This window comes from Octodon degus, unplaced genomic scaffold, assembly GCF_000260255.1.
Source record: "Octodon degus isolate 3935 unplaced genomic scaffold, OctDeg1.0 scaffold00146, whole genome shotgun sequence".
NCBI lineage: Eukaryota > Metazoa > Chordata > Mammalia > Rodentia > Octodontidae > Octodon > Octodon degus.
In genome coordinates, this window is record NW_004524722.1 from 3,074,342 (window position 1) to 3,102,018 (window position 27,677).

A 27,677-nucleotide genomic window follows, 5' to 3' on the forward strand; every position below is an offset into this window, starting at 1 on the left:
TTTTTTTTTTTTTTTTTTGGTAAGGCACAGTAGATCCTGAGCTTTCTGGCAAGAATGGACTAAGGTGTCGAAGGTGTGTGCCATCCACGGCAGTTAGAAATGGTGGTAAGTGGCGATTCACATCTCTCCGAAGCCTTTGATCACTGGTTCTTGGGAGCAACTTGGTGGTGGTAAGAAGATACTAAAACTGCATATAGACTGGGGAGATAGCTCAGTAGAATAAGCGCTTGCCTGGCAAGTTCAGGGTCCTGAGTTCAATCCCTGGTACAGCAAAAATAAATAAATAAAACTGCATATATCAGAGGCAGCAACTGAGTCTCTTTCATGTCCCCAGCTAGCTTAGGACATTGATTAGGTTTTAAGATTTTGGGTTAGTAGGTGATGATGATGTTAGAAATATTTTTAAATTTTTTGTCTTTTTGAGGCAGTCTCACTATATACATAGTTCAGGCTGGCCTTGAACTCACTTTTTTTTTTTTGGTGGAACCAGGGATTGAACTCAGGCCCTTGCATTTGCCAGGGAAGCACTTATTCCACTGAGCCATCTCCCTGGCCCTTGAACTCACTTTGTAATCCAGGCTGGCCTTGAATTCACACCAACCACCTGCCTGAATTTCTCCAATGCTGAGGTTATACAGGTGCACCACCACACCTGTTTGGTTTTTTTTTTTTTTTTTTTTTTTTCATTCTTTTCTCATAGCATTTTTATTTGTAATATGAATAACACCAAAAGTTACAGATGTTTCCACAAAATATACATTGACACAAGTTTCTCCAACTATGCAAAATAATATAAAAAAAGACTTCTCACATTTTGTGAGATTACTTATGCTGAATTCACTGAGAGTTTCTTTGTGTTCTGAGATTGGAATCATAAATTTCTTACTATATCTACTTGGGTTTTCCTTTGGTGTGTTTCTTTTTTTTTTTTAACATTTATTTATTTGTGTGTGTGTGGCCAGCACACCCCACCAGGGGGCGGGGCTGGCTGGCATGTGGTGCTGGGGGATTGAACCGCGGTCCCTGTGTTTTGCCAAGCTTGTTCCAAGTAGGTGCTTTAGACCACTGAGCCATCTCACCAGCCCAGTGTGTTTCTTAATATATGCCAAGTCAAACAGAATAACAGTAATTTCCTACATTTCATTAAAGACATGGCTTTGCTCCCATGTGAATTATTTTATGTAGCAGAATACATTGAGATAAATAAAACATTTCCCACATTGCTCACCCATGTTCAGATTCTGGTTTACTATGAATTTTATCATGTATGTAATATCAATCATAGCAATGTATACTGAAATACGTTTACAGTGTTTATAATAAAAAGTCTTCCTTCCGAGTGCTTTCAAGTTAATGCAGGGCAACTTATATGTTCACAACCAATTTCTTGCTTTTTAAATGTCTATGATGTTACTGCAATAACTAAATTCTACACATTGCTTAGGGTAATTTGAGTGCTATATATTGATTGCTACAATGTTTGCTATACATTATTTAACGCAATTGTTTCATATAATTGATGACATTAGAATGTAAAGAGTGTGACCCAACAATAACTATGTAAATATAATTTCTCAGGGCCATACAGGGCTTTAAAAAATGTTGTATGGCAGTGACCAGCACCAAGCTTCAGTGCTCCTGAGGGAATCACTGTTCTTACTTTCATTTTGATCCAGACACTGCCATTTTCTGTCCCATTTGTTGCGGACAGGACATCTCAGTGTCACCTTAGATTTCTTCCTCCATGGTACTGATTTCTAATAGGTCACTCACTGTCCTTCCCATCTGTCCTGAGAAGACTTCTGCCTCGTTCTTTTTTTTTGCGGAACCAGGGATTGAACTCAGGCCCTTGCACTTGCCAGGCAAGCGCTTATTCTACTGAGCTACCTCCCCAGCCCCTCTGATGCCGGGCCTGCATGACCTCATTCTTCTCTAATCTGTCCTTAGTCCCATCCATTCCTGTGGACCTAATCTCGAGAGTCTTTTTCAAACCCTGCTTTCCTTGTGACTCTTCATTGACTCCTCAAACCTCAGTTATTCTTCATTAATAGTACAATTGAATCTAACATCTTCAGCTTGGTGTTCAAGATCTTTTATCTCAGGTGTGTTTCCTCACACTAGTCTTGCTTTCTGCTTATCTCTTTCTGTCCATTGCTACCTCATCCCATTATTTTGATCCTATCGAAATTCTTAAATCCTGACTTAAAAATTGCATCATCGTCGTGCTGCTTAAATTGTTCTCCTTGTGCCAGTAAGCTGATAATTGGATCTAAGCCCAAGTAGCTTAAGGCTTTTTCTTTTTCTTTTTTTGCAAGATGCTTCATATGTGGGGATGTGTACCACCTTCAGATCAGTGATTTGCTAAAACCCTGGTGAGGTGGTAGATCTAGTGCCTATCTCTTATCAGTCTGGTGAAACCATGAGTTTGGCAGTATCAGCTCACGGTTTAAGTCTTTTTGAGACAGTGTCACAATGCAGTTCTGCCTGGTCTTGAACTCCAAGGGATCCATTTGCCTCAGGTTCCTCATTACAAGGATTACAGGCATGCACCACTATGCCAAGCTAACTATTAAATTTTAACATCACTAAAAGAGAAGCAGTAGCTGTGGTATCACATATCTGTTATCCCAGCATTCGGGTTGAGGCTGGAGGATTTCTGCATTCAAGGCCAGTGTGGACTATGTAGCCAGACCCTGTTTCAAGAAACAGTAAAAGTGAAGCAACCAAGTATAACATACCTAAGGGCAACAGCTTTTTTAACTTAAGAATACAGAAGGAGCTTTTGCTTTTGAAAAGATAAATTTTCCTTGGCCTAAAGACAAAATGGATTTGTGTTCTTCTTGAGCTACTGTAGGTTAATAACCTGGAGGAACATTTTATAGGGAAAGACAACTCTGCCTATTTTCCCAGTTTTCTTCTAGTGTGCTTCCTCAGTCTTAGATTGGGGTGAGACACTTGAAAGTAGGAGCCTGGTGTACATATTGAGCTCAAACCCATCCTGAACTACATAGCAGTATCCTGTCTCAAAAAACATAGAGAGGGCTGGTGAGATGGCTCAGTGGTTTAAAGCACCTACTTAGAACAAGCTAAGCAAAAGCACTGGGACCCCGGTTCAATCCCCAGCACCACATGCCAGCCAGCCCCGCCCCCTGGTGGGCTGAACTGGCCACACACAAAATTAATTAATTAATTAAAAAAAATAGAGGGGAAGGGAAAGAGAGAAGAAAAGCTCATTTTGTCTTAATTTTTTTTTTCCCCATTCACTTCACATGAAAATTCTCTAATGGAGTGTACTGAAGCAAACAGTCCCTGCATTCCCATCTGTGAGTAGGAAGGAAAGGCTTTGTGCAGGACTTTGCAGTTCCTGCCTCAAGAACTTCACTTGGAAGCTTTTGTGGGCCTCTAGATGGGGTGCGGAGTAAAGGGGAAATTCATTGCTGACTTGGGTGCTCCTTGGGCCTGACAGGATGCCTGTGCTACAGGAAAGTTCCAGAAAGGTCCTTCAGACCTAAGGGCTCAGGTTATGAGAAGCTGAGGTGTCTTTAGTCATTATCTCCAGCTGCAGCTGTACTAGAGAAGCCTGTTTTCTAACTTGAAGTGTAATTTCACATACTCTCGCGATGCAGCAATAGTCGCCTCTAAAAATGAAGTGTAGCTGGAGCGCCCTGGGGTGGGCTCTGGCTGTGTGAGTGCGCCCCCTGCTGTCTCTCTTTCCAGTTACGTAAGACGAGGCTACCAATCAAGAATGAGTGCTCCTTGGCTTCGCCTGGAGGAGCTTTTAGCAGTCTGTCTCCAGCCTAGGGTGCGAATCCTTTCACTTCAGAACCTTGGTCCCTCCCGTTCTTTCAGGTTTTGGTCCTATTGTCTCGTTCCATGGCTTCTCTGCCCTAGCCATGTTTTTCAGGCTTCCTGACTTTCAAGCTGACTTTCAGGGTATTTAATCTAGCTTCCCATTCATCTGCACCACCTGTCCCCTCTTGCCCCCCTTTTACCAGAGACTTTTTGTATTTGCAAACAGGCTGGTCAGGTGCCATCTTCTCCAGAAGGACTCTGTCTTGTGTCTCCACCACAGTTCCAGCTGAACATGTTGTTGGCTGGCATGTTATCTCCCAGTTCTCTCCTGGCTTTCTGTAAACTGAGTGCTAAAGAGAAAGGAAATAACATACCATCAAGGAGGCAGAGCACACTGCATACTCTGTCCTAATACCTGTTCCTTTTCTAGCCACAGCACAGAAGAGGGGCAGCAAGTCTTGCAGCAGCCAGTGCCAGAGAGATTGGACTTTGTGTGTGGTTTCCTGCACAGTAAGCACTTTTCTTAACTAGCACCTGGACGTTGGGAGAAAGGTTCAGAGCTGCCTACTCTGGCACAGAAACGCAGACAGCTGGGTCAGCTTCCAGGTTTTACACCAGCTGGTGTAAGTGTTGTGTCCCTTCAGTGCTCGAACTCCCCTCAGATCCATGTAGAGCAGAGGGGTTGCTACTTGGTGCCCCTCTCCCTAGCTTTCTGTTCCCCTCGCTTTGAGGAGCCAGAGAGAGAAAGATCCATGCTACCCTACCTCCCTTCCAAGAAAAAGTGCCCCCAGATAATTGCTTAGGTCATTGGCATAGGAGCACGGACAGTTTTGGTGAGATGCTGACTCCACTCACTGCCGTCCCTTTCTACACAAAGGCTCCCCTGTGTGTACTTTGGAGATAAAGAAAATTGCTCTTCAGGTTGATGGAGGATTAAATAATACATTGGAAGCTGCTAGCACAGTGCTTGTCAGTTCCTCTTGCCTGGTCCAGCATGACCATACTTGACACAGGAAGCTGTCTGCCATCTCCATCTCAACAGAATATAGGGAAGGTGAGAATCCAGTTAGATAGAACAGGTAGTAATTGAGCCTCACCTCTGGCAACATTAGATCCAGGGATCCCCATTCACTCCACTTTGACTTGGCTATTGATGTCTGCACCCTTAGTTGGCATAGGATTCTAGAGCAGTGGTGGCAAACTTATGGCGTGTGCTGTTTTTCATTTCATTTTATTTATTTTGAGACAGTGTCTCGATAATGCATTTCGGGCTGGCCTTATGCTCACTTTTGTAGCCCACTCACAGTGACCCTCCTGTTTCAATCCCGAGTGCTGGGATTACAGGCATGTACTACAATGCCCAGTTCCTTGTTTTTCTTCTAAGACAAAAGTTGTTAATGTATAACTTGTTTTTACTAAACTAAAAACTCAGTATTCAGGTTTAACTGGAGTGTTGGCACTTTTCAAAATAAACCAAAACAAACAAACAAAAAAAAGTGAGTTTGGGTTCCAGTTTGGACTTTAGTCTCTGAAAGATTTGCCATCACTGGTCTGGAGTGACCCCTGGATTCTTTTACTAGTGCTGAGTGGGAATTGGTGATTGGACAGATGATAGGGGTCTGACCCAGAGCTGAAGTGGCTGGGAGAAGATACAGGAATAAGGAACACTGTCCTCCCGTCCTCTTAGACTGGAGATCTGCTTCTCAGACTCCCATGTTCTGATGGTCTCAAATAGGAGTCCCGGGGACTTCACCCTATTTTCTACATTGTCATTGCAGAAAATCGAAAACGTCCCTCTTCTGCAGAATGCCTTGTGTCTGTACAAAAGGTGATGGAGGGATCAGAGCTGGAACTGGCCAAGGTACCTGTGGAATACCAAATTTGGGGGCTGGGTTAACCCAAGGGAGCATGGTGGGTGCCTTATTTCTGGAACTCTTAAAATTTAGAGCAGGATCAGGCAGTCCTCCCCTGAGCCAGAGCCTGGGAATCCTAGGGGACCATGATCTTCTAACAAAGAAGTTTCCTAGGGCTGGGATATAGCTCAGAGGCATAAGCACCTGCCTGGCAAGCACAAGGTCCTGGTTTGATCCCCAGTACCAAAATAATTAAATAAAATAAAAAATAAAGGGCTATTTCTACAAATTGAAAAAAGAAAAAGTTTCCTAGATCAGCACCATGAGCTGCAGTGAAGACCTGGCAGGAATCAGGGCTCATCGTGTGGTGCATTTGTTGCGGGGGGATAAGCTCTGTCTGCTTTTCTCCCCTTGCCTCTGGGGTGCTGACCTTACTATATAGGGTACCTAAAGCTTTATACTTTAGGGATTTAACCATACAGGCATTTCGGCAACTTGCTTTTTTACAGTGTGCATTGAGTCCTCAGTAAAATGCAACAAAGTATGTCCTGGGGCTGTTATGGATGGTGGCCTGGGACTGCTAATTCTAGGAGTTTTGGAAGAGCTTTTAGAATAGCTCCAAGTTCCCAAGAGTGGAAACATTGGAAAGAGACGCCCTACTGAGTGGCTGCTTCCTATTTGGTGTCTAGATAATCATGCTGCTCTTGTACCACTCCTCCATGAGCTCCCAAAACCTCCGGGACTGGGAACAGTTTGAATATAGGATTCAGGTAAGCTCCACCCTGCTCCTGGACACAGCCTGGGTGTGCCTCACTCCTTTTCTTTTTCTTTAAATAGTACATATTCCTTGAGAAGCTATGGTTATAGTAATGACAGTCATCTGTTATAGAAAATACCCAGAAAATATTGAGAAGCACAAAGAAGGAAATAACTCTTGCCAGTAACATTCTCAGAGATAACTGCTCAGCTTAAAGGGTAGATTTCTAAGACTTTTTCTTGGTTTTTGGTGGAACCGGGGATTGAACTCAGGCCCTTGTGCTTGCCAGGAAAGTGCTTATTCTACTGAGCTGTCTCTCCAGCCCACCAAGACCTTTCTTATGCACACATATTTAATTATTTGCCTGGTGTTTCTAGATGACACATAGAAATTATTCTGTCCCTATGTATTTATCCATGTCTGTGTGTCTCTGTCTGTGTATTTCCCCTTTACTTCATTTATCTTACTCTTTCCTCCAGTCAGGTCATCTGAACAAGGCCACCATGGTTAGGTATAAAAGCTTTGTCTGTGTCCCATCCCTGAAGTCAGGAAGTGAAGTATGTTAGGGGCTTGGTCTAACACTTGAGTGCACCCTGAGGGGAGGCAGAGGGAAAGGACTATGTGCACTACTGAGTGCTGTGGGTTGGGCTCTGAACTTGGCTTTGAGAAGAAGAATGGGAGTCAGTGGGTCATGGGGCTCAGGAGAACCTGGGGTGGGCACTGTCTGGAAAAGCTCTTCAGCCCTCACTTCAGAGGCCCCTCTGACAGCACAGTGGTGCTCCCGTTCTCTCCATGGTGCAGGCAGAGTTAGCAGTCATCCTTAAGTTTATGCTGGACCATGAGGATGGGCTGCATCTTACTGAGGATCTAGAGGTCTTCTTGAAGAAAGGTGAGTAGTAGAAACCCTCCTGGGATCCCCTCATCTGGGCAGGGACTACGGGAGTCCTTGTCCTAGAGGTGTATGTGAGAATGAGTGTATGTATGTTGGGGCTTGTCCCTGTCATGAGGCACGCAGTTGGCACTCAGGAAGGGTGCAGTGGAGGGGTTGATTGACTTTTGGGCTGTGTCAGCATCATCTCCATCCCCAGAGTCCCCCGTGCTGCCTGGTAGTTCAGCAAAGGGTCAGTGATCAAGTCCACTGTGAGGCTGAGCTTCCTCTCTCACAGACGCGCCCCTTTCTTCTTCCCCTTGTGGTACAAAGGACTCTGAACCCAGGGCTGTCAGACTGATCTACATTCCCAGCTCTGCCCCACCCCCTCTCATTTTGGGAGAGGGTTACACTAAGTTGCCTAAGCTAGGCTTAGACTTGTGATACTCCTGTCTATCTCCCAGAGTGCTGAGATTACAGGTGAGGACCACCATATCAAAGTCTATTTTGAAATGTTAAATTAATCACTAGGCTTAAAATCTAGGAAGACTGTCTTTAGAAAAGCTTTTCACTTCATGAAGTGCATGTTCTCAGTGGAAAGCAAACACATACACCAGTAAATATGATCAAGCATCCGAGGGCAGGGCCTGCAGAGCATCTGGCTGGCAGCACAGCGGATGAGTGAGCAGGTGCTCAGGTGGTGTGAGAGGAATCTGGGGAGAGCGAGGCAAATTTGTTGCCAGCTGTCGAATTCAGATTTACAAGACCTTCAGCTGGGGATGTGAGTCCAGAGTGCTGGAGAGGGCTCTGGGCCAGACACAGGCTTGTGGCTCATCCTGTCGGTGACCACTTACATCATGAGTAGAGCAAGGAGGCCCCACAGACCTTGAGGGGGCAGAGGGTAGGCGCAGAAGGGAGTTTATTGATGAGAGGTAGGAGCATCCCACAGAAGTGACCATAGGAACAAGGGGATGAGATCTTTGAGAGCGCACAGGTTGTGAAAGGTTCAGACAGAGAGCTCTGCATAGAGGCCAGTAAATCTGACACAAGAGGCTTTTGAGAACTGCAGGGAAATGCCATGCAGGGCTCCCAGCTGCCTCTGCAGCAGACTGGAAGGAAAAGCATAGTACCCAGTCCAGTTTCAGAGCATAGATGAGATGCTGTCTATCTGCTCTTTCTGAGTACTGACGTCCTGGACTACGGAAGCCCCATGCTTGATTGTGGTTAGGGGCCCTGACCTCAGGATATCCAGACACTGGGTTTCAGGTTCTGCCCAATGCCTTCCTCTGAAGTTTACATACAAAGTGTCCAAAGATCAGGCAAGTGTGGTAGCACATGCCTGTAATCCTAGCATTTGACTGACTGAGGCAGGAGGATTGCCGCAAGTCCAAGGCCAGCCTGAACTACATAGTGAGAACCTGTCCCATAAAACAAAAACTCCCAAGAGTCACACCTATGGAGGCAAGTTTTCACCTGCCATGACAGTGCTTAAATTCTTCACCCCCTTACTGACATATTTTGATTTGTCTGCTCCTTATCTCTAGTTGCTGTCCCTTCCACCTGTTCCAGTACCTTCTCTGAAGATCTGTCCCCACCCAGCCACCAGACCAAGAGGGAGGTTCGCTTCCTAGAGCTACAGAAGGTTGCCTCTTCCAGTGGGAACAAGTATGTCCTGGGCCTTCCCTGGGAGGGACCTCAGCATCCAATCACATCCCAATTCCTTGCATTCTGGAGGTTCAGCCTCACATCTTTGGGGTGTTTGGAGGATGCTGTCCATCTGGGGTTTTCTCATCTGCCCCAGTACTCATTGGGAAAACTGGTTGGGATCTGTTGTGGGCAGACCTCCTTCAAAGGCAGTACCCTGTTTAAGGCAGTCCTTCCTTCAGTGCTGCTCTGCAGAGGCAAGGAGAATATGTTCCTCCCCCCTCCACGCCCAGCAAAGAAATTAAGGCATGGAGAAGGGAGAAGGAGTTTTCTCCAGGTCCTGTCATGAGGCACGAGATAGCACTGCAGACAGAACCCAGGTACCTGGGCCTCCCGGGCAGTGCTAATGACCATCAGCCCCTGCTCCCCACCCTTGGTTAGTGCTAGTTACATCCAATCTCAGGCTCTTATCCTGGCTTCTGGCCATCTCCTTTCTCAGCTTCCTGTCAGGTTCTCCAGCCTCTCCCATGGGTGACATCCTGCAGACTCCACAGTTCCAGATGAGGCGCCTGAAGAAGCAGCTTGCAGATGAGAGAAGCAATAGAGATGAGCTGGAGCTGGAGCTGGCTGAGCTCCGCAAGCGCCTCACTGAGAAGGGTGAGCACCTGGCTGCTGTGGCTGGGAGGCAGCGTTTGGGGTTTACGTCTAGGGAAGCTGTGGGCGACGGTTTGCCCTCCCCCACTTCCTCCCTACTGGCCCTGGAGCTGAGGGTCAGGCTGGCTTCTTGGAAGTGCCCTTTCCCAAAGCCCTATGTCCCCTCCTCTCTGTACCTGCTCCTGCAGTTCTGTGCTGACCGCCTCTCTTCTCCTCCCCACTCTGGGTCAGATGCACAGATATCCATGATGCAACAGCGCATCGACCGCCTTGCTCTGCTGAACGAGAAGCAGGCAGCCAGCCCTCTGGAGCCCAGGGAGCTTGAGGAGCTGCGAGGCAAGAATGAGAGGTAGAGCTCTCCCTGCCTTCTTTCCAGCTCCCAGCCTCCCTGGCCCCAGTCAGGGCCTACCTTCCTCACTGTTCCCTTCTGGCAGCCTCACCTTACGGCTGCATGAGACTCTGAAGCAGTGCCAGGACCTGAAGACAGAGAAGGGCCAGATGGACCGCAAGATTAACCAGCTTTCTGAGGAGAACGGGGACCTGTCTTTTAAGGTGAGGGACTGGGCCATGCATGGAGACCCTCAGGGCTGAGGTGGTCTGTAAGGCTCCCCAAGAAGGTTAAGAAGACTTTTGGAGCTTGGCTCAGGCTTGAGTTTTTCTCCAGAAACCTAAATACAGAGCTAGTTTTCCTCATCCCATAATTGACTGCAGCTGGGGGACTGGGATATACCCCTAAAAGTAGATGTGTGGTCCTGAATTAACAGTGTGGTTCATTGTAATTGATGGGAGGAGGTGGAGGTACCAGTCCCAGGGCAGTAAAAAGCAGGTGGCACTGGCCATGCCACTTGAACCCTGGGTGACCAAAAGTCCCTCTCATGCCTCAGTTGCGGGAGTTTGCCAGTAACCTGCAGCAGCTTCAGGGAGCCCTCAACGAACTGAACGAGGAGCACAGCAAGGCTACTCAGGAGTGGCTGGAGAAGCAGGCCCATCTGGAGAAAGGGCTCAGCACAGCCATGCAGGACAAGGTAACTCTGCTGGGGGGTTGGGGTCAGGCTGGAGGACAGCAGATGAATGCTGGACACACTGAGGGGAGGCAGCTCTCAAGTCAGCTGCAGGTTGGTTGAAACCAGAATGTGTGAGTTGAGTTTTCCAGTTTAAGGGTATCTGCATAGACTTTGTGAGTATTCAAAATCTGAATACCCCAAAATCCAGAACTTCTTGAATATCTTGTTGGAGCTCAGAAGGTTTGGGATTGTGGAGCATTTGGAATTTAAGATTTCCCAATTAGGGGTGCCAGACTTGTTGCTGTTTATAAGAACCCAACTGCCACTTGTAGACCATGGAGCACTTTAACAAGGCACTAAGCATCTGAGTGCCAGTTTCTTGATGAGTAAATAAAACAGTACTAGTGCCCTCCCAGACCTGTAGGTGGGTTAGAAATTCAGAGCCACACTGAGTTTAGTGCCTTGTTCCTAATCAGAAATGATGGGGGAAGTAGGCATGGGGCTTGGGGCTTTTTTTTTTTTTTTTTTTTTTTTTTTTTAGGCGGGATCTCGCTGTGTAACCCTAGCTGGCTTTGAACTTGCAGTGAGCATCCTGCCTTAGCCTCCCAAGTGCTGGGATTACTGATGTGAGCTACCAGGCCCAGCTCCAAGGGCTGGTTTGGTGTTTTTTTTTTTTTTGGCGGAACCGGGGATTGAACTCAGGCCCTTGCGCTTGCCAGGGAAGCGCTTATTCTACTGAGCTATCTCCCCGCCCCTTCCAGGGGCTTTTTTTTTTTTTTTTTAAATTTATTTTCTGTACTTAGGACAGGGTCTACAGGGTCTCACTACACAGATCGAACTACTAGTGATTCCATGTTTTCAGGCTCCCAAGTGCTGGAGTTACAGGCATGTGTACCACGCCCAGTCTCAGTTGGCATCTCAGCATGCCCTGGGGAAGGGGCTAGCTCGGCATGTGACCCCTGCACTCTGCCTGAGCAGGAACTTTAATGTGCTGAGCTATCTGGCTGGCCCTTCCAGGGGCTTTTTTTTTTGGTGGTACCAGGGGTGGAACTCAGGACCTTGTGCTTGTCAGGCAAGTACTTACTCCACTGAGCTATCTCCTTGGCCCGAATTAGAGGATTTTTTGGGGGGAGGGCGCTATCTCAGGCTTCCTTAAGGGCGGGTGTAATGTGGCTTTTGGAGCTGGGGATGGAATCGTGGTCCCCTGCAACTGACTGCCTTTGCCCAAGCGATGCTTTAAACAGCTGAGCTAACTGGCAAGTCCAGGGCCTGTTTTTAAACTGGTGGTTGTTTATATAATCTCAGCTTATGTGAGAAAAGATGTATGGTAAGGAAATTGGAACTAAGTTCTGTAGCCTTGGAGGAAGTAGGAAGCAGCTCATAGTGTGATTTAATTTGATGCAAGGACTAGAAAGTCAGGTCCCTTATAGGGCCAGGTCCATAATTTCTGAGATTTTTACTTCCCCTTAGGCCAGAGCAAAGACAGATCTTGTTAACAGCACCATGTTTTTATATTTTGTTCGTGTTTGTGAGGCCTGTGTGGTACTCTGTTACCTGTTCCACCCCTTTACATGGGTCTTTCTCTGGTTTTCTCCCAGAAATGCCTTGAAGAGAAGAATGAAATTCTTCAGGGAAAACTTTCTCAGCTGGAAGAACGTTTGGCCCAAGTGCCAGAGACCCCACCCCGGGGTGAGGTGCTGGGTGATGTCTTGCAGGTAGGAATACACAGGAGCAGCCAGAAGACCTATGTGCCTGGGGTGATTCCTGTCCCTGCTTGGTTCCCAGAGGATGTAACTGAGGGAATCACTTAGATCCCTGTTTGTCTCTCTTTTGTCCCTGTTCCACCAGCTGGAAACCCTGAAGCAAGAGGCAGCCACTCTTGCTACAAGTAACACCCAGCTCCAAGCCAGAGTGGAAACATTAGAGAGTAAGCAGGTTCAGAAGGAAGCCCAGCTGCTGGCTGAGCGGAGCCGCTTTGAAGAAGAAAAGCAGCAGCTGGCCAGTGCGATCTCTGAGCTGCAGAGCTCCATCTCCAGCCTGAACCAGGCCAAGGAGGAGCTGGAGCAGGCTTCTCAGGCCCAGGGTGCCAAGCTGAGTGCCCAGGTGGCCTCTCTGACTGCGGAACTCGCCACACTCAATGGCACGCTCCAGCAGCAGGATCAGGAGCTAACTGGCCTGAAGCAGCAGGCCCAGAAGGAGCAGGCCCAGCTCGTACAGACCCTACAGAAGCAAGAACAGACCTCCCAAGGCCTTCGCCACCAGCTGGAGCAGCTGAGGGACAGCCTGAAGCAGAAGGAGCAGCAGCTGGAAGAGGCAGCCAGGGAGCTGCAGGACAGCAGGCAGGACCACGCCCAACAACTGGCCACTGCTGCCAAGGCAAGAGAGGCCTCCCTACGGGAGCGGGATGCAGCTTGCCAGCAGCTGGAAACATGGAAGGAGAAGGCTGCCAAGCTGGAGGTTCTGCAGCAGCAGCTTCAGGCTGCTAATGAAGCCCAAGACAGTGCCCAGAACTCAGTGACCCAAGCCCAGAGGGAGAAAGCAGAGCTGAGCCAAAAAGTGGAGGAGCTCCGCGCCAGTGTCGAGGCAGCCCATCAGGTGCAGCAGGAAGCTCAGGCCCAGGTGGCAGCATTAGAGGCCCAGCTGAAGGCTGAACAGCAGAAAGCAACTGAGAGAGAAAGTGTAGCCCAGGAGAAGGCCCAGCTCCAGGAGCAGCTCTGGACCCTGGAGCAATCCTTGAGGATCACCAAGGGCAGCCTCGAAGAGGAGAAATGCAGAGTTGCAGCTGCCCTGGAAGAGCAGCAGTGTTGTATCTCTGAAATAAAGGCAGAGTTTGAAAGCCTTGCAGAACAGTATAAGCAGGAACAGAAGGAGCTAGAAGAAGAGAAGGCTAAACGCAGGGGCCTAGGTGTCCAGTTACAGCAGCTTAGGGAAACCCATCAGGCTGAGGCTAAAGCCCTGAAGCAAGAGCTGGCAAAGGCCAAAACTTCCAAGAACCTTGCTGAAAAGGAGGTTGATCTGCTTGTCAAGGAGGTTAAAACCTGGCGAAGGCAATTTGAAGATGGCCAGCAAGGGGTGAATCAGATTGGCCTGCAGGAACAACTGATGACGCTAAAGGAAGAGTATGAGAAGACTTGCCAGGAGCTGCAGGACACAAAGGAGAAAATGGCAGGGATAGAAGCCCACAGTGAGCTCCAGATAGGCCAGCAGCAGAGTGAGCTCGCCCAGCTCCACGCAAGCCTCGATAGAGCTATTCAGCGGGTCCAGGAGAAAGAGGACAGGGCCCAGAAATTGGCAGATGACCTCTCCTCTCTGCAGGAGAAGATGGCTGCCACCAGCAAGGAAGTGGCCCATCTAGAGGTCCTGGTGCGCAAAGGCGAGCAGCAGGAGACAGTCTCGCATGAACTTCCTGAGGAGCCCCTGAGGGCCAGAGACAGAGAGTCTGCAAGGTTGCAAGAGCATCTGGCACAGCAGTCCTACAGCACACAGGCAGCACTTCGGGCCATGGAACGGGAGGCAGAGCAAATGGGCACTGAGTTGGAGAAGCTGCGGGCAGCACTGATGGAGAGCCAGGGCCAGCAGCAGAAAGAGCGAGGGCAGCAGGAGAGGGAGGTGGCACGACTGACCCAGGAGCGGGGCCAGGCCCAAGCTGACCTTGCCCTAGAGAAGGCAGCTAGAACAGAGCTTGAGACCAGGCTGCAGAACGCCCTCAACGAGCAGCGAGTAGAGGTTTCTACTCTTCGAGAGACACTGTCTCGAGCCCTAACAGAAAAAGAAGACAAAGAGCAGGAGCTGAGCAAGGTCCGTGAGCAGGAGGCAGTCCAAAGATCAGAGCTGAGGGAGCTTCAGCAGACTGCGGAGCAGCTAAAGGCTCAGCTGGCTAAGCAGGAAAAGGAGCACCAACAGTCAGCGGGGTTGGCTGGGGGACAGAATACTTCAGATGTGGGGACCCAGTCTGAGGCTCCTGGAAAGGAGGCGCCAGGCCCGGACCAGGAGCTGCTGCAGGCGGAGTTGAGCAAGCTGGAGCAGCAGTGCCAGCAGTGGCAGGAGGAGGCCGACATCCTGGCTCGCAGTCTGGAGTCAGAGCGCGCCTCCCGCTTGGAGCAGGACAGGATTTTAGAGACTCTGCATCGTCAGTTAGAGGAGCGGGTGCGGGAGCTGGGGCATAGTCAGGCTGCCTCAGTCTCAGCCCAGAGGGAGTTGGCCACTCTGCGAGCCAAGGCCCAAGACCACAGCAAGGCTGAGGAGGAGTGGAAAGCCCAGGTGGCCCGGGGCCAGCAGGAGGCTGAGAGAAAAAGCAGCCTCATTAGCAGCTTAGAGGAGGAAGTGTCCATCCTGAACCGCCAGGTCTTGGAGAAGGAAGGGGAGAGCAAGGAGTTGAAGCGGCTGGTTGTAGCCGAGTCAGAGAAGAGCCAGAAGCTGGAGGAGAGGCTACGTCTGCTCCAGACTGAGACGGCCAGCAACAGCGCCAGAGCTGCGGAACGCAGCTCCGCTCTGCGTGAGGAGGTGCAGAGCCTTCGGGAGGAAGTAGAGAAACAACGCTCGGCTTCAGAGAGCCTGCGGCAGGAGCTGGCCTCGCAGGCAGAACGAGCTGAGGAGCTGGGCCAAGAATTGAAGGCGTGGCAGGAGAAGTTCTTCCAGAAGGAACAGGCCCTCTCTGCGCTGCAGCTGGAGCACACCAGCACACAGGCCCTGGTCAGTGAGCTGCTGCCTGCCAAGCACCTCTGCCAGCAACTGCAGGCTGAGCAGGCAGCTGCCGACAAGCGCCACAGAGAGGAGCTGGAGCAGAGCAAGCAGGCAGCTGGTGGGCTACGGGCAGAGCTGATGCGCGCCCAGCGGGAGCTTGCAGAGCTGCTGCCCCTGCGGCAGAAGGTGGCAGAGCAGGAACGAGCAGCCCAGCAGCTGCGGGCAGAGAAGGCCAGCTATGCAGAGCAGCTGAGCATGCTGAAGAAGGCTCATGGCCTGCTGGCAGAGGAGAACCGGGGGCTCGGAGAGCGTGCTAGCCTCGGCCGGCAGTTTCTGGAGGTGGAGCTGGACCAGGCCCGGGAGAAGTACATCCAAGAGCTGGCAGCTGTGCGTGCTGATGCTGAGACCCGTCTGGCTGAGATGCAGCAGGAAACACAGAGCACCACCCGGGAGCTGGAGGTGATGACTGCCAAGTATGAGGGTGCCAAGGTGAAGGTCTTGGAGGAAAGGCAGCGCTTCCAGGAAGAGAGGCAGAAGCTCACTGCCCAGGTAAGGTGCCCAGCTCAGCTACACCCCAGAGACCCAGACCTGAGACGGTGGGGATGGTGCTCCGAGGAGGCGGAGACTCCTTCCACACTGTGATGTGTCATACTTTCCCTTGTCCCTGGGTGCCTATAGCAGAGTTGGCTGGTGTTCAAGTCCATTGCCCCTCTTATCCTAAAGAAATTATCAGTGGCCTCCCCTTTCCTGGAGGCTGTCCCCAGAGAGTCATGTTGTGACAACTGCCAGCCCAGTCCAGAGGCACACCCGCACCAGAGAGCACACAGCTGCTGGAGACTGGCAGCAGCAAACGTGGCACTTGAAGCTGGGCTCTCATGGTCCCTGGGGAAGGTGTCAGTCCAGCCAGCCTGGCAGCACACTGCCGCCCGCCCCCATCTCACTCTCTGCATTGCTCCTCCCCCACGCACAGGTGGAACAGCTAGAGGTATTTCAGAGAGAACAGACTAAGCAGGTAATGCCTGGGGTGCTTGATAAATGCTGGCTGCTTAAGCGGTGACCAGTGTCCGTGCATGACCCCGGCTGCAGCTTGCCTCCGCCAGCTCCTGTTGTGAACTGTTTGTGAAGGGGGCAGGGTCAAGCCATGGAACCCGGGCTGCCCAGGAGTTTGGTGTCCTGGGCCTCTCTTGGGCCTCGTCCCAGCTATCCCAGGTCGGCTTCTCCATCCTTCTGCACTTTCTTTCTTTTTTTTTGTCTGCAACTTTCTCTTGCCTGCCTGTCAGGGACCAAGGATAGCAAGTGACAGACAAAACCTCCTAAATCCTGTTTCTATTTATGGGATATACAACTAAGAGGAGGAGTAGCAGAGATCCTTATGAGCCTGGTTTATCGTAGCACCCTTTTTCCCACAGAGTATGGATTTATTGAAGCCATAAAGGTAATAACATGAAAGGCAACCCTTGGGTGAGGAAGGTGATGGCTCAGGACACCTGCCCAGCATCTTCCAAGGCCTTGATCTAGAGCACTGTGTGGCAGTTCCTGGAGCAGACACCAGGGTTGAGTGCAGAAGGGGTCCCGTGGTCTGGCTGCCTTCCTCAAGGCTCTCGCTTTGCTCCTGAGACGTGGTGGCTACAGAGCTAGTATTTAGTAAGAGCCCCTCCAGCACCTTTCTTCCCAAGCACCTGTGGAAGAATTGCTTCCTCCATTCTTCCTGTCACCTATTCTGAGAAGCCAAAGCTGATGGGGACAGTCAAGTTACAAAGCAAACAGTTAGCAATGGAGCCCGTGCTTCTCTCTCTGCTGCCTGGTCCTGCCTGAGCCCAGAAGAGCCAGGGGTTATTGTGGCTATTACTCTCCCTCTCGCCTCTTCCTCTTTTGCCTTTCCTTTTCATGGAACTGGGGAGGGGGTGTGTAACACTTGTGCTGCCCCTGCTCTTGTCTTCCAGCAGTCTGTCCCTACAATGCTAACCACAGCGGCCACACTGCTAACCTCAGCCTAATTCCCATGAGAAGAAGTCTGGGTGTTGGGCTTTTGCTTTGGCTGTTTCTGGGAGGAGGAAGGCATGGATGTCCACTGAATAGGTCTGCTAGAGCACCGGTCTAGGTCCTCTGTTCCTGCTGTCATCTGGGAAGGTTGGGGCCAGGGAGCAGTGGCTACAGCAGGGTAGTGTAAAGTGGCAGCCTCTCACTCAGCTCACCTGATTCTGGTGTCTCCAAGCTGAGGGTGGAGCAGGTCCAGGCAGGTGCCTTGGCAGCATTTGTGTGTGGCCACCTCTCTGTGGCCCTGCATCCTACAGCAGGCCATTCCCTAACTAGAGGCTGGAGAAAGGGCTGAGTTTCTTCAAGGAATACTGGGGTGACTGGTCTGGGAGAACTGTCTGCTTTGACCTGACTTCTTGGGAAAAGTCCCCTGAGTCTGTCTTGTCTCCTCTCCCTAGGTGGAAGAGCTGAGTAAGAAGCTGGCTGACTGTGACCAAGCCAGCAAGGTGCAGCAGCAAAAGCTCAAGGTGCGACAACTTGGATGATGGTCCTGGTCTCGAGCTGCCTCTGTGAGAATGGGGGAGGAAGTGCTCCCTGAGCCGCTGGCTGTGGGCAGCAGTGGGGTGGGGGGGGGTGCAGCCTGGGTGCCTGCATTTTGGGATCTCTTGGGGAAGACCGGGTTTCTGCTTCTCTAGGCCTCTGTTATCCATTGCAGCTGCTAGCCACCTGGGATTCTTTAAATTTAAATTATAAAGTTCAGTTGTTGCACTAGCCACATTTTCCTCCCGTGTAAATGTTCCAGCATCTTAGAAATTTCTGCAGACTAGCTCCTACCCAAGTGGTCTGGGCACAAGGGTGAAGGTCAGTCGCAACAGTGATTGTGATGCATTAAGATTTTTACTGCTTTAAATTGTCACTTTGTTTGCTTTAATGTTTTTGCTGCCTTTAGTCAGGCAAAGGAATTGGGCCCCAGTGACTTTGGGATTCACTGATGCTTTGGGGCGCTGCAGGTGTTGGCAGGAGCTCACAGCTTAAATTCTTTTGTTTCTTTCTGTATGCTCTACACCAGGTCTGGATCCATAATAGACATGTTTCTTATGCTCCTTCTGGGAGCTTGCCCGGAGCTGGGAGCTGCGGGAGAGACAAGGGTGGGATGCTGGGATGCTCCTACCCATTGCAAGCCATTGCTGCCATTGGGTGGGGAGCAACAGAGGGGTGCAGGCTACTTTTGAGGTGTTAGGGTTTGGTAGGTGGCTTGCTGGTATCGTAAGTGAACCCTCCCCAGTTCTGAGCTAGGTGGGCCAAGTTCGAGGCTTACTGTGCCAGTCATTGTGACCTTGGTCAGTTTGCTTAAAGCTCTCAACTCAAGTTTTTCTTCATCTCTGGAATGAGGATAAAATTACTTCACAGAGTAGTGAGAGGAGAGACAAGTTCCTGGTCACAGAGTTCACATGCCAAGTGCCTGGCACCGTAATCTGTGTCTGTGTGTCCTCTGAGGGTCAGCTTCTCTTCCTCCTTGGGAAGAGTGTGTGCACAGAGAGAGTATGAGAGCCTGGAGCCAGTTTCATAAACAGGGCTGTCGTCTTGGTCAGAGCCAGCAGATGGCATGAGCAGGTCAGGAGAACTTCTGCAGAAAGCCATGGAGGCTGTGCTGTTCCAGGGGACTGTGGCTGAGAGTAAGACTTTGGGGAGAGCAGGACCCTGAGCACCCTAGGAGAATATGAAGGAGGCTGAGGCACCTGTGGGAGCCACATGGCTAGCACAGGTCAGTGCTTGGGGCGGAGCAGCTGCTCAGGCCTCCTTCCTTGACCTGCGCAGGCTTTCCAGGCTCAGGGGGGTGAGAGCCAGCAGGAAGTGCAGCGCCTCCAGGCCCAGCTGAGTGAGCTGCAGGCACAGTTGAGCCAGAAGGAGCAGGCAGCTGAGCACTACAAGCTACAGGTGAGAGGCCCAGCCCCGGCCGGCCTGCCCTCTCCCTGCCTGCCCTAAGGTCTTGCCCCGCCTACCCACCCACCCACCCTGTCTGACCATACAGATGGAGAAAGCAAAGACCCATTATGATGCCAAAAAGCAGCAGAACCAAGAATTACAGGAGCAGCTGCGGGGCCTCGAGCAGCTGCAAAAGGAGAACCAGGAGCTTCGGGCTGAATCGGAACGGCTGGGCCGGGAGCTGCAGCAGGCTGGGCTGAAGAGCAAGGAGGCCGAGCAGACCTGCCGCCACCTCACTGCCCAGGTTCGCAGCCTGGAGGCACAGGTAAGTCCCCGACTGAAAAAATTGGCCTCAGCCCTGTTCTGTTGGACCCGTGCCCCCCTCTCTGAGCTTCCCTTGCCTTAGACTTTCTTGTGCTCCTTCCCAGGTTGCCCATGCAGACCAGCAGCTTCGAGAGCTGGGAAAATTCCAGGTGGCCTCTGACGCATTAAAGAGCCGTGAGCTCCCGGCTAAACCCCAGCTGGACTTGAGTACTGACAGCCTTGATCTGAGCTGTGAGGAAGGGACCCCACTCAGTGTCACCAGGTCAGGAGGCCCCCACCCCTCCTGGTACCCCGACTTGCTCACTGAGCACTTGCTATTCAGCAGGCTGTCCTGCAGGCATTGGCAATCCCTTTGCACCCCGAAGTTTAGAGAATAGAAATCTTATAGGTGTGATGGCAGATTCTGTGTGAGGGCACAGTGGCAGTGCTTAGGAGAGGCTGGGTAGTCTGTTGTTCTTGCTGAGTCTTAAAAGAATCCATAGGGGTGTGTGCCACATGGGCATATGCATGTGTGTACAAGGGCGGAGGAGCCTGGCTGGGCTGGCACAGGAGACTAGGAGGGTGGACCCAAGCCCTGGGCTGCTCAGGTGGCCACTTGGAGGCTGTGTTTCAGCTTGTCCTGAGGAGCCTCAGAGGGATTGAAATTGAGCAGTCCATGACTGGATTTGCATTTTAGAGAGGTTTTTCTGATAGCCACTGTAAAAGTTATGGTTGGAAACCCGTATGTTGTATTTATTAAATACTTTGCACTTATTATATGCCACTGTTCTAAGCCCTTAGAGCAACTATAACTTCTTGTTTTCTAACAACCCTCTGAAGTAGGTTCTGTCTGTTATAATCTCTTTTAACAGCTGGAACTGGGGCATAGAGTAATGGAGCTGGAGTTGGAGCCTCGGCCACTGGGCCCAGGCCCTCACTTGCCACCCCTTGCTGCACTGGGAATCTAGGTGGGAGGAGACGAGGCTGCCTGAGGAAGGACATAGATGCCCAGAGGGCTGTGGTTAGGAGAGCTGCTCCCGAGGCAGGTGATTGGGTTGGACTTGGCTGGGAGGAGCTGGGCCTTGCGCACACCCATGTTCATGGCTTAGGGAGCTTGCAAGGGGACGCCTACTTACTGAAACAAGAGAGACAGGAAGGACAGACAGGTCACCTTAGTTCGGGACCTATTTTTTTGGGGAGATGCTATCGAATATTGGCCTTTTGCTGGGACTGGTACAGAAAGCCCAGGTCAAAGGCTCTTTGCAAAGTTAGACGTAGGGTGTTTGAGTACAGCTGCATGTAGCAAGTGTAGGAAATGATCCTTTGCTGCAGAGGGATCGACCAAGTGCTTGTAGCCCCAGGGACCTTACCTCAGCAAGTTCCTTTTCTACAGCAAGCCGCCTCGGACCCAGCCAGATGGTACCAGTGTTCCTGGAGAGCCAGCCTCACCCATCTCCCAGCGCCTGCCTCCCAAGGTAGAATCCTTGGAGAGTCTCTATTTCACCCCCATTCCTGCTCGGGGCCAGGCCCCCCTGGAGAGCAGCTTGGACTCCCTGGGGGAAGCCTTCCTGGATTCGGGCCGTAAGACGCGCTCCGCTCGCAGGCGTACCACACAAATCATCAACATCACCATGACCAAGGTCAGGCTGCTGGGAATGGGACTGTGGGCTTGTACACATACATCCTCTCAAAACCGTTGGGTCCTGAGGTACAGGCAGGGATGACCAGCCAGTCACACATGGTACTTGATGGGAAAGATTTCGGAGGGCAGTGACTTGCTTAGGGCCTCTTGTATGGGAAAGGCAGTGCTAGGATTAGCCTGTTTTCTGACCACAAGGCTAGCGTCCTCCCATGCTTGGCACTAGTTCTTTGCAGGCTGAAGGTACCGAACAGGGAAGTCAGAGCCCAGCTACCTAGCAGACTGATGCCAGGCTTAGGGGTCTTGCCCTTGTTTTGTGTCTGAGAGGAGAGGAAAGGGAGGCGCCCTTGCTGCAGCATAGAGGACCTCTTTGTGGAGGGTCCCCTCTGCAACCAAAAAGCTGGAAGATGGCTAAAGCCCCAGGAACCATGGGCTGAGGGACGTGGAGGCCGTGGCCCAGCCTAACCGCTTAGCGTAGAAGGCACGGATTCTCACTCCAGCTCAGCTGCTTCCTCGCTGTGTAATTTGGGCTCAGTTACCTATAAAGTGAGCCAACTTTACCTTTCCTCCCTCAAAGTATAGGTAATAGACTTGAACAAAATAGAAGAGTCCTGACACTCAGAAACACCCTCTGAGGGCTTCTCGCAGGAAGGCCTGTTTGGAGACACTCGAGCTCAGGACCTTTGCACAGCACTGTGGGAACACACACACCCATGTTCTGGGGTCTGAGCAGTTGGGGTAGGAGCTGGGAGATGGCTTTATACTTTAGGGCCCTGTAACTCCTGCAACAATTCCTTATGTCTTCCAGAAGCTCGACATGGAGGAGCCAGATAGCGCCAATTCATCTTTCTATAGCACGCAGTCTGCCCCTGCTTCCCAGGCCAGCCTGCGAGCCACCTCTTCTACCCAGTCTCTAGCCCGCCTGGGCTCTCCTGAGGATGGAAACTCAGCTCTGCTCAGCCTGCCCGGCTACCGGCCCACTACTCGCAGCTCTACCCGCCGCTCCCAAGCTGGGGTGTCCAGTGGGGCTCCACCAGGTGAGGGAACTGTAGAGATTTAACTACACCCAGAAATTTAACTAGAACTGGATCCTGGCCCAGAGTGGAAGCAAACTTTTGAAAACCTTGGCTGGATTTCTGCATCAGCATCCCTCCTCCCTATAGCCTGTGCTGAGCTACTTGGAACCTGGAATCCTCATGTAAGGGGCCCAAGATGCCTGGCCCAAGAGGCCAGTAACCCCTGTCAGTTCTCAGCTGGTGTTGGGGTGCTGGATGGGCCCTTGCATCCTGGCTCTCACCAAGATTCTCTTAGCGTGGGCACCACCAGTGCTTGGGGGTGAGCAAGATGTACCTTGCTTGGCTGGGACCTCTTCTGACCTCTGCCGGGAGGCAGCTGTGAGAGCCTTCATGACAGAAATGGTCTGTGTGCCCCGCTGCTGTGCCCACAGTGCTGAATCAGAGCAGGACTGGTACAAAGCTTACAGCCCTGGATTAGGAAGGCAGTGCTGGCAGCAAAATGTGGCAAGATCCTAGGGCCAGTGGGCAGCCTGCCAGCTCCAGCCCCCTTCTTTCCAACACCCCTGCCCTCCCAGGAAGGAACAGCTTCTACATGGGCACGTGCCAGGACGAGCCCGAGCAGCTGGACGACTGGAACCGGATTGCGGAACTGCAGCAGCGCAACCGAGTGTGCCCCCCGCACTTGAAGACCTGCTATCCCCTGGAGTCCAGGGTGAGCCCTGGTTCCCTCCCGCTGGCTTTCACCTTAGTGCCACCTGCTGATGGAGCCTGAGCACTAGTGCCTGGCTCCCTAGCCTGCTGAGCAGGGTGACCTCACGCTTTCCAGGTGAAATAGCCAGCAGCCGTAGGAGCCAGGAGCTTGGAGAGGAGTCTGCCCAGGACTGCTGGCCGATCATTCAGGGTGTAGGTAGAGAGACCAGGAAGGGAGGCCTCTCAAGGTAGGAAGGCTCGGCTGCTCCAGGTGCTAGGCATGAGGAGAGGTCTGAGGCAGCTGTTCCTGCTCCTTCTCCACACAGCAGGGGCCTACTGACTGCTGTTTCCATCCATACAGCCCTCCCTCGGCCTGGCCACCATCACAGATGAGGAGATGAAAACCGGAGATCCTCGAGAGACCCTGCGCCGAGCAAGCATGCAGCCAGCCCAGATTGCAGAAGGTGTTGGAATCACCACTCGGCAGCAGCGTAAGCGGGTGTCCTCAGAGACTCACCAGGGTCCTGGCACCCCTGAGGTGGGTGACTGTAGGCATCTTTTGTTTCGTTCCGCAATGCCAGCTCACAAATCTAAGTGGGGAAGTTTTTCTCCAAGGGCTGTAAGGGGGCAGAGCTGTAGGGAGGGGGCCTTCAGCTGAGCTGGGGAGAGCAGCAGCTTGACTCAGCTCAGACAAGGATGTGATGTCTCCTTCCCTGTAGTCTAAGAAGGCCACCAGCTGTTTCCCACGCCCCATAACACCCCGGGACCGACACGAAGGGCGCAAACAGAGCACTACTGAGACCCAGAAGAAGGCAGCTCCAGCCGTTCTCAAGCAGGTTAGGCTGGGTGGAAGGGTGGAAGGAGCCTTCCTAGCAGAGCCCAGAGCAGCAGGATGGCCCGGGAAGAGAGCAGTAGACCTAGCATTGACACCCTCCTCCCCCTCCAGGCCGATCGGCGCCAGTCCATGGCTTTCAGCATCCTCAACACGCCCAAGAAGCTGGGGAACAGTTTGCTTCGGCGAGGAGCTGCCAAGAAGGCCCCAGCCAAGGCCTCCCCCAGCACGCGCAGTGGAACTCGCCGCTCTCCGCGCATCAGCACCTCCACAGCCAGTGCTACCACTGCCACTCCTCGGGCCAAGGGCAAGGTAGGGCCCTGGCAGGGAGGGGAGAGGAAAGCCAGTCAAAGCGTGGGTACCCTGATCACCCATCGGGCGGCATCCAAGGCAGGGCCAGGCCGGGCCACTGGAAGTGCTCCCTTGTCTGGGTAGCAGCTTGTAATTACTGAAGAGACAGGTGACTTCATCCCAGAGAGCAGCTACAGATGCTCAGGCCTGGCCATCCACTGGCACCTGAAGCTAGATGTGTCTAGAGCTCACAATGGAGGGATCTGTCAGGGGTATGTGGCAGCAGGAGGGGCTTTCCTGAACTAGTTGGTGTCCCTGGAACAAGGCCTTTACAGCTGTGTGATTTCTCGTCTCTTGCAGGCAAAGCACTGAAGGGCCAGTACCAGCGAGTGGCTCCGCCTGTGTTCCATGCTGATGTCGCCTGGTCCCTTTCCTTCTGTCCCTCTCAGTGCCTTCTCAGCTCTCAGGCCCAATGGTGGCCAAACCCCTAGAGACAGTGATGCCTACCCACCCCCTGGCCTGGTACCTGGACCTTCACTGGTGCCTTCTCTGGCACGTTCTCAGAGCTGGCCCAGGAGGTTGGAGCTTGGACAGTACGGGACCGTCTTTCTACCTTGCCTCCTGATCTGATCTCAGAGCTAAGTCACTTCTCCATCATAACCAGATTTGAGGCTGGCTGTGAGTGGCTGGATCCTTGGGCCCAGCCAGTCTTCCTCTCAGTCTCTGGATCTAGAAGGGACCACTGGAGGAGCAGGCTCTGGTTCTTGCAGCCGGTGGCTTGGCTTAGCAGAGGCCCTTGCTCTTGAAGCCCAGGACTGGGCCTGACCTGGTGTGAGCCCGCCCCACCTCCCTTCCACCCAAAGGCACAGCTGCCTAGAGGATGGCAGGGCAGACAGTCCTGGATCCCAGGGCAGGGGGCAATGGGCAGCCTTCAGGAGCAGCTCATACCCCACCTTCCCCAGACCTGCCCTGGGGATTTGGAGTAATGGGAAGGTTTTTAAGGGCGAGGGATGGATCTTTTCTAAAATGTTATTACTTGTAAATAAAGTCTATTTTTCTCCCTGGAGTGTCGAGCTGCCCTGACCTGCACAGGAAAAGGTAGGAGATGTAGGCTCTTTCATGCCTTTGTCCCCAGGGAGTGTCTACACCACCTTGCTTTTCTCATCCTGTGCCTGGCATGCCATGTTCTCCCCAGGGTCTTCCCATAGCCCCTTTCGAGGTCAGTTCCTGGGAACAATGGGCTGGTATTGTTTTATTTTCCTGGCTCTGCAGTGGCAATCCCTGTACCATCCTCCCTCGGCATGCACACAGTTCCTGTGAGTGGAATGAGGCCTAAATGACTGAGCAGATGCCTCCACTGAATCCTTTATGAGGCCTCATTGCAGGCCCTATTGAGAATGATACACACCTGGGGATCAGCAACAGCCACTGCCCCTGCTCTGAGACAGTTCATTCGGTAAAAATACTGTTTGTCAGTGCAGAATATGGACATTTCTTCGCCCTCAGGGTTCAGCTGTTGGGATGGTGGGGGAAGCACAGACCAAGTGAGTAAAAGGGCTGGTGTGAGCTGTCTAGGAAGAAAGATCCTTGCAGGCCTCTGGAAAGTCATATTGGGAATACAGGCAGAATTTACGCATGCTGGGCTAAGGCGCTGCCAGGTCTTGAGGTTTCTGAGCAGGATAGCAGTGTGACACGAAGGCATCATAAAAAGACAGGCAGAAAGAAGGGCAGTTAATGTTTTTTGTAGGCAGATGGAAAGGGGCTGCTCACCTGCCCAGCCTGCTACTGTTAGAGACGTCCCCTTGCAGGCAGGCAGGCAGGCAGGCAGGCAGGCCGGCCGGGGTCATGCTGTTGCTGGCCCAGCCGACTCTGCCCTGTTGATGGGGGCAGCAGGGACCCTGGGCTGTGGCTGGGAGGCAGGGCTTGTTGAGGGCAGGCTTGTCTTCAGCCCATCCTGGGGAAAGAAGGCAGGCAGGGTTCAGAGCTGAGTAGAGGGACATCAGGTCGCTTGTCTGTAGGCTGCTGCCTCCCCTGCCAGAGCCCAGTTCCTTCTTGCACTTCTGGGGAGCCTTGGGCACTGGTGGGCCTCAGCTTACTGGCTGCCCTGGCAGAGTCCACCCTTTCCTCCCCACACAGCAGCAGAGCTCCTCTTGTCCCTGGAAGCCTCCCCTCTTCCTCACCCAGAGCTGGGCCAGGAGGATGTGACTCTGGGCAACCTGTCTGGGGTCTGCAAATACACAGGAGAAGTTGGTGCTTCGCAGCGCAGGGCTCATCTCCTCCAGCACCAAGGCCTTCCACAGCCAGGTGTGTGTGCCACGCTCCCGCTTGTGGCTGGAGCAGGGAAGGAAAAGTGGTGAGAGCGTCAGGGTGAGGCCTCCCCCCAGCTCTGGTCTGCCGCAGCCCTCACCTGCTGTTGCACTCCCTCAGCCGACCTGGGAGGTGCTCTATGAAGGAGCCATTGCCCAGCCAATAGAGGACACTGAAGTGAGAGAAGTGGCTGCAGGCCGTACAGGACAAGGTCAGCGTTCCATCTAGGGACACATGGCTGTTAGCTCCACTCTAGGATAGACCCTCCCTGCTGCCCTGCACCCCTGCTGGCCCACCACAGCCTACAGTACCGCCAGGCACTCCACTTGGGCAGGGGTCTGTTAAAGGGAGAATGCAGAGGCCTGAGCACGGGATTTGGGGAAAAGGCCTTGCTTCATGGGATGATCCAGGTTTTGAGCCTTGTCCTCCAGATAACTTTTTCTTAGTGCTCAACCTCATTTTAGAAGCCTAGACCAAACAAAGGGCAGTATGAACAGCATGATGTTCCGAAGCTGGCCAGAGGACAGACAGGATATGGCACAGGGCTGACCCTCTGATTGGGATCATCTTGGGAGCTGGGTCCTGAGCGCAACACTGGGTTACGAGGAGCTCAGTCACCTCAGCCACCTGGCCCAGGGGCTGACACCTGGCTGGTGGGAGGTGTATGACAAGAGTCAAGCCCATAACCCACCCCTGATCCATCCTCCTGGGCTCCCGTCATAATTGCTCCTTACTCAGCGGCACTTCCACCTCTGGCCAGGTCACCTGCAGTGCTGGGCACCGCTCAGCTGTAGGGAGCACCAGGGGTGAAGCAGGGCAGGGGTCCTTTGAGATCCTGGCTGAGGCAATGGCAGCTGTGATGTTCTGCGATGTAGGCATGGCTCTGGCCAGGACAGTGACAGTGTGGGAACACAGGAGGAGGACCCACCAAGAGGAGTCTGAGGAAAGGACAGTCATAGAGGTCAGCAGGTGACTGGGCTGCCTGGCAATGCTTGTATCTCAGCTCCTGTCTTGAGCAGACAGTGCCTAGGTGAGTCTAACCCTAGCTCAGAGATTACTGGGCTCTGGGCAGGAGCCAGAGGGCCCTGAGCCTTTAGCCCTCTGAGCACAGGACAGAGAAGCTGAGAAGGGTCCCTGGCACCCGGCCCTGCACAGCTGGTACCTGCGCTCCCTGCTAGAGCACAGAGGGATACAGCAGCAACAGGATAGGCACAGCACACTGCCGAGCTCAGAGGGGTGAAGGCAGAGCCACCCCACTACTCCACTCTGGACCCCATACCACCCCGCCCATGCACAGCCCCATGTCCCACCTGGTATCCAGTTCTGCCCCATGGTCATGATGCTGTGTAAAGAGCTGGCAGGCCTGGCTCTATATATCTGACTTGACTTCCTCTCAGCCTGTGAAAGGGGAAATGGACTACTCCCCAGAGGTCTGAACACT

General features: G+C 52.3%; 2 protein-coding genes across 13 annotated transcripts in view; one reads left to right on the forward strand and one right to left on the reverse strand.

Moving 5' to 3' along the window:
• Numa1 (nuclear mitotic apparatus protein 1) overlaps window positions 1-24,995 on the forward strand; it is an 81,758-nt gene extending 56,763 nt beyond the window's left edge. For 5 of the 11 annotated variants that reach the window (XM_023702037.1, XM_023702040.1, XM_023702041.1 and 2 more), the window contains 24 exons: window positions 4,223-4,302; window positions 5,571-5,653; window positions 6,335-6,415; window positions 7,204-7,291; window positions 8,815-8,935; window positions 9,157-9,294; window positions 9,414-9,571; window positions 9,800-9,917; window positions 10,003-10,120; window positions 10,453-10,593; window positions 12,171-12,287; window positions 12,421-15,804; window positions 16,226-16,267; window positions 17,691-17,759; window positions 19,051-19,170; window positions 19,265-19,483; window positions 19,587-19,744; window positions 20,855-21,101; window positions 21,909-22,137; window positions 22,692-22,828; window positions 23,168-23,344; window positions 23,526-23,642; window positions 23,753-23,950; window positions 24,290-24,995. In XM_023702037.1, coding sequence (XP_023557805.1) covers window positions 4,223-4,302; window positions 5,571-5,653; window positions 6,335-6,415; window positions 7,204-7,291; window positions 8,815-8,935; window positions 9,157-9,294; window positions 9,414-9,571; window positions 9,800-9,917; window positions 10,003-10,120; window positions 10,453-10,593; window positions 12,171-12,287; window positions 12,421-15,804; window positions 16,226-16,267; window positions 17,691-17,759; window positions 19,051-19,170; window positions 19,265-19,483; window positions 19,587-19,744; window positions 20,855-21,101; window positions 21,909-22,137; window positions 22,692-22,828; window positions 23,168-23,344; window positions 23,526-23,642; window positions 23,753-23,950; window positions 24,290-24,301 — 6,352 coding nt within the window. In that variant the 3' untranslated portion in view covers window positions 24,302-24,995. The remainder of the gene's footprint in view (window positions 1-4,222; window positions 4,303-5,570; window positions 5,654-6,334; window positions 6,416-7,203; window positions 7,292-8,814; window positions 8,936-9,156; window positions 9,295-9,413; window positions 9,572-9,799; window positions 9,918-10,002; window positions 10,121-10,452; window positions 10,594-12,170; window positions 12,288-12,420; window positions 15,805-16,225; window positions 16,268-17,690; window positions 17,760-19,050; window positions 19,171-19,264; window positions 19,484-19,586; window positions 19,745-20,854; window positions 21,102-21,908; window positions 22,138-22,691; window positions 22,829-23,167; window positions 23,345-23,525; window positions 23,643-23,752; window positions 23,951-24,289) is intronic. The other 6 variants (XM_023702043.1, XM_023702047.1, XM_023702044.1 and 3 more) reach the window with 6 other exon arrangements.
• Window positions 24,996-25,679: 684 nt separating this feature from the next.
• Il18bp (interleukin 18 binding protein) lies at window positions 25,680-27,654 on the reverse strand. 2 transcript variants are annotated; one of them, XM_023702050.1, is made up of 5 exons: window positions 27,547-27,654; window positions 26,971-27,174; window positions 26,337-26,460; window positions 26,110-26,156; window positions 25,680-25,883 (listed from the first exon to the last, which is right to left on the reverse strand). In XM_023702050.1, the coding sequence occupies exons 1-5, from the start codon at window positions 27,572-27,574 to the stop codon at window positions 25,696-25,698; spliced, it is 591 nt and encodes a 196-aa protein (XP_023557818.1). In that variant the 5' UTR covers window positions 27,575-27,654; the 3' UTR covers window positions 25,680-25,695. The 2 variants fall into 2 exon arrangements, with proteins under 2 accessions (XP_023557818.1, XP_004642120.3); XM_004642063.3 differs by having other exon boundaries at window positions 25,700-25,883; window positions 26,110-26,260.
• Between the last annotated feature and the right edge of the window lie 23 nt (window positions 27,655-27,677).